This window comes from Castanea sativa, chromosome 9 (assembly GCF_040712315.1).
Source record: "Castanea sativa cultivar Marrone di Chiusa Pesio chromosome 9, ASM4071231v1".
Lineage (NCBI taxonomy): Eukaryota > Viridiplantae > Streptophyta > Magnoliopsida > Fagales > Fagaceae > Castanea > Castanea sativa.
The window spans coordinates 2,068,148-2,080,770 of NC_134021.1; the positions used below are offsets into that span (position 1 = coordinate 2,068,148).

Here is a 12,623-nt window from a genome sequence, read left to right on the forward strand (position 1 = left end):
ACACATCCTACGCATCCCCACACTCTCAAAGCATATGCAATACCGTTTCCGTAGCTCTATGACAAAAGTAGCAACTCGCATCATCCATCACCCTTCTCCGAACCAAATTATCCCATGTAGGCAGTATATTTTGACATGCTTTCCAAGAAAAGATTTTCACCTTATTGGGAACCCTTGCTTTCCAAACCTATGACAATAAGGAAGTGCTTGCTCTATGCACCAAAGCCTCTCCAGAAGAATTCTCCGCCATCCTCAATTGCTTAGCTACATGGTACCCGGACTTCACTCTCTATCTACCATTCTTTGTAAACAACCATACCAAGGAGTCCTGCACAACCCGCCTGCACAAAGGAACCTGAAGAATAGCTTTAGCATCAAACTGATGGAATAGTGCTTGAACTCGTTCTCTATCCCATTGGTGGTTCTGCCAATCAATCAAGTCCGAAACCCTACACTCCCAAACTTCCTCTTTGGGTTGGAACAAAATTCTTCTAGTTGGGTGATAAGGTAGCCAACAATCCTTCAGAACATGGATGGAAGCACCATTATCCACTCTCCAATAGCACCCTTTCCTCAAAATCGGTAGGGCAGCCAGCAAGCTCTTCCAAACGTAGGAGCTATTCTGACAATCCTTCGCCTTAAGGAACTCACACCGTGGAAAATATTTTGCCTTGAAACAACTATACAAAAGAGAGTTTTTATCCTGCAACAACCTCCATCCTAGTTTCGCTAGCATAGCTAAATTAAAGGATCTAATATCTCTGAAACCCATCCCGCCCTCTTTTTTTGATTGTGTTAAAAAACTCCAACTTTTTCAGTGTATTTTCCTCTCTTCACCAACTTGGTCTCACCAAAATTTGGCACACATAGCATCCAATTCATCACATAATTTTCCAGGCAATTGAAACACCCCCGTATAGGTGGGAATAAATTAAGTCATTGTTTTTATCAGAATCTCTTTTCCCGCCCTAGAAAGCAACTTTCCCTTCTTACCCCGCATCTTTTTTCAAATCCGTTCCTTAAGGAAAGCAAAAGAATCATATTACCATATTACCATATTAGCATTTTAATTTTACACGGTCCAGTTTGATTATTGTAACTAACATTATTACTACGTACCTTCTTTTGCCGTTTTTGGCAGGGTAGTTTTCTTTTCATACGGTGCGACTGTTCGGACACTGACCTTTGTCTTTTAAGAACATGTCTAGATTGCTTCCTCAACGTGTGGGGCACACCGCTTACAACTTGACTAGGAATAATATTTGGTGCAACTTTCCAGGTGAATGTTACATGCAAATGCAAGACCACACCACTGGCAAGTGGTAACCGGGTGTTTGGGACATAGGCACTATTGTTCCAAGAGATTTCCGAGCTAAACAGTAATGGAAAAGAAATTAAAGCTAGCTAACTTTCAACGTAATAGTCAGATTTGAAGGTCTTGTTTGAAATTTTCAAACACCCTCTTCCTTTACAGTTCCAGTAGAAAGTCATGTATTCCAACCTCATGTATATATAAAATTGCAAATCACATGATAAATGGGCAAGAGCGTGTAAGAATTATTCATTCAAAGACAGCCACCAATGAAATATTCAACATCAACATAAAAAAATGCACGTGTTGGAACTACCTTCACAAAGCGATTTGGACCTAACAACTTGGACTCATACTTATCAATTAATGAGCACTTGAGCACATACAGCATTTTCAGATATAAAAGTTGTCACAAGATACATGGGAAACAGCAGGCAGGAATTATTCAATGCCATTTACCAAAGAACTAGTATTGTTCAACTTTTATATAAGATAGATACATGTGCTCTAAAACATACACTCCTTGGTTCTCTGAATAAGATATTTGTATTATCCATGACATTTCAACCTTGACATAATATTTGGACACGTGCTCATCAGTTGATGAGCACAATTCTTGATTGAAAAAGGAGACTTAGTTAACATACTAATAAGCTAGCTTTAATTAATATCTTTCCATCATTATTAAGGAGTTAACTAAAACTAACACTAACTAATCAGAAGTCAATTTAAATCTGCAAAATGAGTTCTCTGAAGATGCGGTATCTTGCTTTCTGTAAGGGCCAACTTCACTCCTTTCTCTGAAATTTCATAGGCAGGTGTTCTCATCTCCTCAATGGATGCCAAACTTAAGGACATGCCAATGCAAAAGGCCAGAACCATTTTTACAACTAAGATCCAATATATTCAATACAAAATTGGAAAAAAAAAAAGAATGGCATTGTACATAAAATAAATCAATGAATCTGAAATGAAAAATTGTTAGCACCCACTACGTACAATTGTGGTATCAAATCAAATCATCAAAGTAAAGTCAATTTGAGGAGCCTTCTTCCCAAATAGTAACTTCAAATCATTCTCCAAAGGTGTCAAGTTCAAGTCCAAGCACATAACCCTCTTACTATTTGATCTTTTCAGCACCGGCACTTTCTTTTCTATTGTGGCGGAAGAAAATGCACCATCCATCATTGCTCTATGCCTCCTCATATGACCACCCAAAGCTTGCCCCATAGCAAACTCAAGCCCACATATTGAGCACTCATGCATCTTAGGCTTATTCCCCAAGTTCTGAGTTTTTGAACGCTCTTTCAGTTCTTCCCCCATCAATTTTGGTCTCTTGTGGCTCGCTGATCTGTGGCCACCAAGAGCTTGAAATGATGGGAATTGGCGATTACAAGTCTTGCACTCAAACACATCAACTCGTGAGTCTTTCTTGGGCTTGGTCTCTAAGCTATGAGAGAGCAACATTAGACAATTAGCCATGTCTAAGCTCTCGATCCCACCATCTTCTCTCATTCTCTTCATTGCCATAGCTAATTAAAAAACAGAAGTAAGAACCCAAATGTTGTTGTTGGGGTTTTTCAGAGGTCAACTTTTAGTAACGTAAACGATATGAAAGGCAAATGTTTAACGCGGAAGAGAAGCAAGCAAGTCCTGGTATATACAATAGGTGTGTGGGCGAGTTAAAGGGTCTAGAAGTGTAGAATGGTTTCAAGCAAGTCCTGGTATATATAATAGGTGTGTGGACGAGTTAAAGGGTCTAGAAGTGTAGAATGGTTTGTTGGACCAAATTGAACGGGACAGGTCTGACCAACGCCCAACGGTTTCACATTAAGGAAATATAGTCGTAGACTAGTAGTAGCAGCAGCAGCCTAGTAGTGAACTTGGACTATTTCTTTGACTAGTGCAATCACGAGAGAATAGCAATATTATTAGTATACTAATGTTGGCTGCACGTGGGAGTCACGGGCTGTTCAGTAGTAAGAAAATTAATATAGATCTTATGCGTGAAATTGTGAATTTTAGCTAACTTAATTTGACTATATTAAAAAAAAAGTCTAAAAATATAACAAAATATCACAATATTTTCATAAATTCTTCATTTTTAGGATCCAAATAGATATTTTATTTTTTTTTATTTGATAGAAATGCTACATTCATAACATTTTTAGAACAAATTCTAAATGATAAGTTATTATTGGTTTTAAATTGATAATATTGTTATTGTTATTCTCAAAACATTTACTTTCAGTTGTGGTTGGTCATAGTCTCATATTTTATTATTTTATTTCAACTTGTAAGAAATTGATACTTCAATATTTGTAAAAATATTGTGAAATTTATTGTGTCGGTATAACAATATATATGCCAACTTACATAAATATTTAAAATAAAAAAAAAACACAAACTGATTATTGGGAAAAAAAAAACTTTAGGCACGGTAGAAATTAATGTTAAAATGTTGTAGACTTAACATTTTTTTATTTGATCTATAAGAAACTGAGATCTCAACAATTGTGAATATATTGTGATAATAATAATTGTTGTAACATTTTCTCAAAACATTTATTTTCAGTTGTGGTTAGTCACAGTCTAATATTTTATTATTTTATTTTGACTTGTAAAGAATTGACACGTCAATAATTGTAAAAATATTGTGAAATTTTTTGTATTAGTATAACAATATATATGTCAGCTTACATAAATATTTCAAAGAAAAATAAACATAAACCAATTACTAGAAAAAAAAAAACTTTAGGCACTGTAACTACAGTACCAGTTGAATAAACCAAAAGCATTGTAGCTCCAGTGCTATCCATCAATAATAGCTTACCTATGATTTGTTATGAAATTAATGTTAAAATGTTGTGGATTTAACATTTTTTTTATTTGATATATAAGAAACTGAGATCTCAACAGTTGTGAAAATATTGTGATAACAATAAGTGTTGTAACATTTTCTCAAAACATTTATTTTTAATTGTGGTTGGTCACAGTCTCATTTTTTTTTTATTTTGACTTGTAAGAAATTGACACGTTAATAATTGTGAAAATATTGTGAAATTTGTTGTGTCAGTATAACAATATAAATGTCAGTTTATATCAATATTTAAAAGAAAAAAAAAACACAAACCAATTACTGGAAAAAAAAAAAAGACTCACTAAACCAAAGCACCGTTGCAGCTGCAGTGCTGCACAGTGCAAAAGCACTGAATGAACAGTGCGAAATCACTGTAGTGGCATTGCTGCTTTTATATATAAGATGTTTTAAAAAAATGTTACAACACTTATTGTTATCACAATATTTTCACAATTGTTGAGATCTCAGTTTCTTATAGATCAAATAAAAAAAAAATTTGCTAAGTTCACAACATTTTAACATTAATTTTTACAGTGCCTAAAGTTTTTTTTTTCCCCAGTAATCGGTTTGTGTTTTTTTTTTCTTTTAAATATTTATATAAACTAGCATATATATTGTTATACTGACACGTCAATATTTGAAAGAAAAAAAGAAAACACAAATCGATTACTGAAAAGAAAAAAAACTCACTAAACCAAAGCATTGTTGCAGCTACAGTGCTGCACAGTGCAAAAGCGTTGAATGAATAGTGCAAAATCACTGTAGCGGCGTTGCCGCTTTTATATATAAGATATTACTTTTATGTTAAGAAACTATAATAATTCATTGTCTTTTTCATATTAAACTAGGTCAATCAGGTTTGCAGGTCAATCGGGTCGCGGATCAAAATGGGTCATTTTTAAACGGGTCAATTGGGTTGCGGGTCGAGTCAGGTCGCGAGTCGAGTTGACCCGTATTTTTCAAACAAGTTTTTTTTTTTTTTTTTGAAATAGATGCAATCTATCAATTGTTTATGAGTTCTTTAACTATGATTAGATTCTCACTGGTGATACTGTTATCACTTACCAATTACCACTAAACACTTGATACCCAAATTTGGTGTAACTGTTGTTCTAGCTTTCTAGAAGCTAATCTTGTTATAATCTTCGATGTTTAAAGTAGGAAGAGAAAATGAAAGTAGCAAGCAAAGAATGACAAACTATAATGGAGTACATAACATATTAAGTAAAGAAGAATAAGTAAATATTTTATAAGAATTACACCTCAATCTCAATCTACTTAATGTTGGTAGACGTGGCAAAATGGGTAGGTCGGGTCGGGTCAAAACAGGTCGCGGGTCAAAACGGGTCATTTTTAAACGAGTCAATGGGGTTGCAGGTCAATTGAGTTGCGGGTCAATCGGGTCGGGTCAAAAAATTCTGACCCGTTTTGCCATGTCTATTTTTGTCCACGTGCCTTACCCTCCACGTTATAGATGACAATGTTCTTTTTTTTTTTTTTTTTTTTAGGTGACGATGTTCATTTGTTCAAATTTCATACCAGCTGACGTTTTGTCTTAATTAAGCACATAAAATACCATGTAAAATTAGTGACTTTTATATATTAGAGAAATGTAATGTATATGGCATTTTTATAATACATTCATAACAAATTATAAATAATAATTTTTTTATTGATTTTTATTTGAATTCATTACTGCAATTATTTTTGTTGTTTTCCGATATATATATATATTTTTTTGTTGAGAAAGTTGTTTATCAATATTAGTTAATAACAATTTGTCGTTTATAATTTGTTGTAAGAGTGTTGAAAAAATATTGTAAATATAACATTTTTTATATTATATTATATTTTATTGCATTATTAATATTATTATTTCTTTTAATTTGGGGTGAGACGTAAGCAGTCATGACTCTAAGCTGGCGAACCAACAGATTAATATGAGGTCATGACTCATGAGTGGTGAGCTAAACTAATAAATGAATCTTCCTTTGAAGCTTCCAAGGTTTTAAGAATAATCCTGCTAGTTTGAAATCTCAAAGTTGGTGTAGGTTACGGTCTCAAAAAGTGTCTTAATCCGAATTTTTTCTAAAAAAGGTACAACAAGGTTTATTTATTTATTTAGGATAGGAACCGCCGCACACTTTTTTTTGGTGGGCACTAGCAAATGAAATACACAAAAGTTTATCCCTAATCTAGTCAAGATGTTGATTTTAGTTGTTATGGAATGGTCGAACCAAGACCTAGCTACTACAACTAGAAATTTAAAATTGCTCTGATAGGCCAAAAACGTATTGACCACTTGTGATGGATTAAGTTGATTAATTAGCCAAGTTATTAATTAATCAAATTAACATGCAAACACGTGGTAGCACAAAAAAATTACCAATAAACTAAAGTATGCAGCGGAAAATAAATGACACGGTGATTTATTTACGAATGAGGAAAACCTACACGGCAAAAACCCCACCGGGTGATTTTAAGGTCACCATTCCCGAAATTTCACTATTATCACAACAAGCGATTACAAGTAAAGGAATCCCAAGTACCTTACCAACCTACAGTTGAACCCTTACCCCAATACTCAATTGGACTTGTTCTGTAGTGACAATTTCTCCTTTTGATGCACAGCTCCCAGTACGTGACTAACCAATTGCGTGGATCTCAGTACATGACTTCAATCACCAATTAGAGAAGATTGTTACCTGCAAAGTTCTTCAATTCATCCACACGATGAAGATCAAGAAAATGTTTGGTTACAAAATCCTACGGTGCAAAGACACAGCAGCTTCTTCACAAGAGAGATGAACTAGGGTAAGAACTTTTTCTCAAGTCACAATTTGCATGAATAAGGATTTTTCAATACTTGTGCAACTTGCGTACTTTTTACAGACCTTAAAATAATCCTTTTATATGTCTAGGGCTAAAAGAAAAGAAGGCCCAAAGACACATTCACAGATTGGAATCAAAATAGAATTTAGAATCTGTTTTTCTTAAACCTCGACAGATAGAGGTATCGAGATGCTGTCGAGCAGCTGTCGAGCCACGGGGCTGGAACAGCTCTTTAAACCTCGACACATGCTAGCTGTCGAGCTTTAATGATCTTGCACTTTTCAGCTTGTTCCTTGGACAGACTTGATGACCTCAACACTTGATCTTGAAATACAATTTCTTGAAGTATAAAATTCATCATAAATCTACCCAATTACAAGTAAAGTGCGTTTTGTCAAAGGATTAGCTAATTACATAAAATAATGACATATATTCTAAACAAGCGAAACACATATGTCCTAACATGTTCTCTGACCATGTCGTTCATACAAAGATGGCAAAGAATACAAAATTGTGTTCACACACTACAAGAAATCTGGGTTTAGGTGATGTTTGTAAAACGTCACTAAAACCCCAAAAAATGTCACTATAGACACAAATGGTCTACAACAACGTTTTCTTTTGCGACGTTCAAAAACGTCGCTATAGAGCAGTCACTATAGTGACGTTTTCTAAAACGTCACTAAATAATATAACATTTTCGTATATAATGGTGGAAAATAGATTTAGCAATGTTTTTAAAACGCCGCAAATAATAACACTAATAGTTTACAGACAGCACAAAAGCATTTGTCCTCTTGCTTTTTTTTTTTGGTAAAAAATCCTCATCTAATGGAAGAATCTCCTTGTAGACATTAGTGGGTAGTGGGTTCTTTTTAAAAATTAATTTCAAGCTAGATAAACCACAAAACCAATAACAAAAAAAAAAAAAAAATTTGAAATCTACCAACTATAGAAAAATTAATAGTAGAAATAAAAGAAATACAAGATTTACAAACTTGTACATAAACTTACAATCATTTGGCCCTTGATCCTCAGGTCCTTTTGCTCAAAAAGCCAAATTTGAATAAAAGCTTTATGTACGAATTTCCAACGAAAACAAAAAAAAAAGCACAAATTAGCACAAAAATTTCATGACCCATTAAAGAAAAGCCAAATCAAAGCAAACCCATAAGTCAAAAACAAGGACTTACACTCTAAAGAAACTTGAACAACAAAAACTTTCCAACCAAAACAGAAAAAAGAGCAAAAATTAGCACAAAAACTCCATGACCATCAAAGAAAAACCAGATCAAAGCAAACTCATAAGCTAAAAACAAAGACTTACACTTTAAAGCAACGGTGGGTCAGCGGTGGCTTGGGGTTGCTATAGCAGTGGCTAGGGGTGGCAAGGGAGGAGAGAAGATGTGTGGCGGCTTGAGGGAGAAGAGGTGTGGCTGCTTTGGAATGGGAGAGGAGACTATAGAATTAAGAGAACTGAGAGTGTGGGGCACGAAGTGAACAAAAGGAAAAGAAAGAAAAACAAAAGAAGGGAAGTGGGAGTGTGGGACACGGTGAACAAAAGAAAAGAAAGAAAAACAAAGTAAAAAAAAAAAAGGGGGGAAAAAAGTGTGGGAAATGAATGAGTTAGTGTGGAAAAGTCAAAAAAGGGGGCAAAAGCTTTTTTCTTGGGAAAAGTTTGTGTGGAAAAGTCAAAAATGGGGCAAGAGTTTTTTTTCTTTTGCTGGCAAAAGTTTGTGCGGAACCGACAGTGTTCTTTAATACCTATAGCGACGTTTTCTTAAAACATCGCTATAAACCAGAAAAACGCTACTAAAACTATCCTTATTGTGGCGTTTTCAAAAACGTCGCTATTGTTTTGAGTTACTGAAAACGTCGCTAAACACTCACTCTTTAGCAGCGTTTTTCAAAAACGTCACAGTATACCACTTATAGCGGCGAATTTAAAAATGTCGCTAAAAAAAACACCGCCTAAACCAAGATTTTTTGTAGTGTACAGCTTACGCACAATTTTTTTTTTGGGTTGAATTTTACAAGTTACACACTGTGCTGCTCCCTAAAATGTGGACTTAGTTTAGAGCATTCCACTCAATCAAAAAGTTCATGTTTATTTTAATATAAGAACTTACATTTTTTTTTATGTTACATAATTAATTTCAATAATAATCTATTTTAAACTCTAGTTCAATAAAATATCAAATTTTTTAATATTTTTCTTTCTTCGTACATAATAATCACTATTTATTTTTTTCCTTCATCATTGAAGATATGTAAATAAAGAAGGAAAAAAAAAACGAAATACAAAATGAATAATGTGAGTGTATATTTACACAGTCGTTATAGTAACTTTACAAATTTACAAAGCATTCGCATTAGTTCGTGCAAAATTTCTTGTCTATTTTAACATAAGAACTTTTTTTTTTTCATATACTTATCTAAAACTCCACATTAGATTATATATTTTACACTAGATTTCATTAAAACATCAATCTTTCTTGATTTTTATAATTGTTTCTCTTTCTTCACACTCAATAACCATCATTTATTCTCTTCCATCATTCACGAGATACGTACGAAAAAAAAATTAAATGCAAAACAAATAATACTAGTGTATCCTTTTCGTTTGTTTCGATAAATATATCGATCAATTCCGATTCTTTCTTTTTACATGGTTTAATGTAATAATCATATATTTTTACACGACTTTACAAAACCTTTTATGTGAGTGAATTTTGAATTTTTTTTTTGTTGAGAAACACACACATATATTATACAATAACTTGTAATACAAGTGCACTAACGGGCACGCTTAGAAATTGTTTTCCTTACGTTCTCACGAAGAAAGTTTTATTCTTTTGGATGAACGTTCCAGAACGTTTCTAGTACGTGTTGGTGTCGGCTGATAGTGTAGTAGTTAGAACTCCAACACCATGTTACCGTATTACCATATTAGCACCTTAATTTAACGCGGTCCAGTTTGATTCTTGTTATTAGCATTATTACTACTGTTCGGACACTGACCTTTGTCTTTTAAGAACATGTCTAGATTGCTTCCTCAACGTGTGGGGGCACACCGCTTACTACTTGACTAGGAATAATATTCGGTGCAACTTTCCAGGTGAATGTTACATGCGAATGCAAGAGCACACCACTGGCAAGTGGTAACCAGGTGTTTGGGACATTAGGCACTATTGTTCCAAGAGATTTCCGAGCTAAACAGTAATGGAAAAGAAATTAAAGCTAACTAACTTTCAACGTAATAGCCAAATTTTAAGGTCTTGTTTGAAATTTTCAAACACCCTCTTTCTTTACAGTTCCAGTAGAAAGTCATGTATTCCAACCTCATGTATAAAATTGCAAATCACAAGATAAATGGGCAAGAGCGTGTAAGAATTATTCATTCAAAGATAGCCACCAATGAAATATTCAACATCTACATAAAAATAAATGCACGTGTTGGAACTACCTTCACATTTCGATTTTGACCTAACAACTTGGACTCATACTTATCAGTTAATGAGCACTTGAGCACATACAGCATTTGCAGATTAAAAAGTTGCAGTCACAAAATACAAGGGAAACAGCAGCCAGGAATTATTCAATGCCATTTACCAAAGAACTAGTACTGTTCAACTTTTATATAAGACACATGTGCTCTAAAACATACCCTCATTGGTTTTCTGATTAAGAAATTTGTATTATTTAAGACATTTCAACCTTGACATGATATTTGGACACGTGCTCATCAGTTGATGAGCACAATTCTTGATTAAAAAAGGAGACTTAGTTAACATACTAATAAGCTAGCTTTAATTAATATCTTTCCATCATTATTAAGGAGTTAACTAAAAACTAACACTAACTAATCAGAAGTCAATTTAAATCTGCAAAATGAGTTCTCTGAAGATGCGGTATCTTTCTTTCTGTAAGAGCCAACTTCACTCATTTCTCTGAAATTTCATAGGCAGGTGTTCTCATCTCCTCAATGGATACCAAACTTAAGGACATGCCAATGCAAAAGGCCAGAACCATTTTTACAACTAAGATCCAATATATTCAATACAAAATTGGAAAAAAATTAAAAATAATGGCATTGTACATAAAATAAATCAATGAATCTGCAATGAAAAATTGTTAGCACCCACTACGTACAATTGTGGTATCAAATCAAATCATCAAAGTAAAGTCAATTTGAGGAGCCTTCTTCCCAAATAGTAACTTCAAATCATTCTCCAAAGGTGTCAAGCTCAAGTCCAAGCACATAACCCTCTTACTATTTGATCTTTTCAGCACCGGCACTATCTTTTCTATTGTGGCGGAAGAAAATGCACCATCCATCATTACTCTATGCCTCCTCATGTGACCACCCAAAGCTTGCCCCTTAGCAAACTCAAGCCCACATATTGAGCACTCATGCATCTTAGGCTTATTCCCCAAGTTCTGAGTTTTTGTACGCTCTTTCAGTTCTTCCCCCATCAATTTTGGTCTCTTGTGGCTCGCTCTGTGGCCACCAAGAGCTTGAAATGATGGGAATTGGCGATTACAAGTCTTGCACTCAAACACATCAACTCGTGAGTCTTTCTTGGGCTTGGTCTCTAAGCTATGAGAGAGCAACATTAGACAATTAGCCATGTCTAAGCTCTCGATCCCACCATCTTCTCTCATTCTCTTCATTGCCATAGCTACGTAAAAAACAGAAGTAAGAACACAAATGTTGTTGTTGTTGGGGTTTTTCAGAGGTCAATTTTTGGTAACGTAAATGATATGAAACTATGAAAGGAAAATGTTTACCGAGGAAGAGAAGCATGGAAGTCCTGGTATATATATAATAGGTGTGTGGGCGAGTTAAAAGGTCTAGAAGTGTAGAATGGTTTATGGGACCAAATTGAAGGGGACAGGTCTGACCGACGCCCAACGGTTTCACATTAAGGAAAAATAGCAGTAGTTGTAGCAGCAGCAGCCTAGTAGGCAACTTGGACTATATCTTTGACTAGCGCAATCACGAGAGAATAGCAATATTTTTAGTATATATTACTTTTATGTTAAGAAACTATAATAATTCATTGTCTTTTTCGTATTAAATGATGAATGATAATATAGTTTTGTCCTGGTGCCCTGCCCTCCACGTTATAGGTGACGATGTTTTTTTTGTTTGTTTTTGTTTTTTTAGGTGACGATGTTCACTTATTTAAATTTCATATCGGCTGACGTCTTGTCTTAATTAAGCACAATCAGTGGTTTTTATATTTTGGAAAAATGTGGTGTACACAATATTTTTATAATATATTCATAACAAATTATAAATAATAAATTTTTTATTAATTTTTATTTGAATATATTACTGCAATTATTTTTTTTGTTTATCAATATTAGTTAATAATAATTTGTCATTTATAATTAGTTGAGAGAGTGTTGTAAAAATATTGTAAATATAATATTTTTATATTATATTATATTTTTTGCATTATCAATATTATTATTTCTTTTAATTTGGGGTGAGACGTAAGCAGTGACTCTAAGCTGGTGAACTTACAGATTAATACGATGTCATGAGTGGCGAGCTAAGCTAATAAATGAATCTTCCTTTGAAGCTTCCAAGGTTTTAATTAAGAATAATCC

At 33.9% G+C, this 12,623-nt stretch overlaps 1 protein-coding gene across 1 annotated transcript; it reads right to left on the bottom strand.

The window, feature by feature from the left end:
• Positions 1-1,792: 1,792 nt before the first annotated feature.
• On the bottom strand, positions 1,793-11,793 carry LOC142610465 (zinc finger protein ZAT9-like). Its single transcript, XM_075782275.1, has 2 exons — positions 11,174-11,793; positions 1,793-2,844 (listed from the first exon to the last, which is right to left on the bottom strand). Exons 1-2 carry the CDS (start codon positions 11,682-11,684, stop codon positions 2,327-2,329), a joined length of 1,029 nt encoding a protein of 342 aa, XP_075638390.1. The 5' UTR covers positions 11,685-11,793; the 3' UTR covers positions 1,793-2,326.
• Between the last annotated feature and the right edge of the window lie 830 nt (positions 11,794-12,623).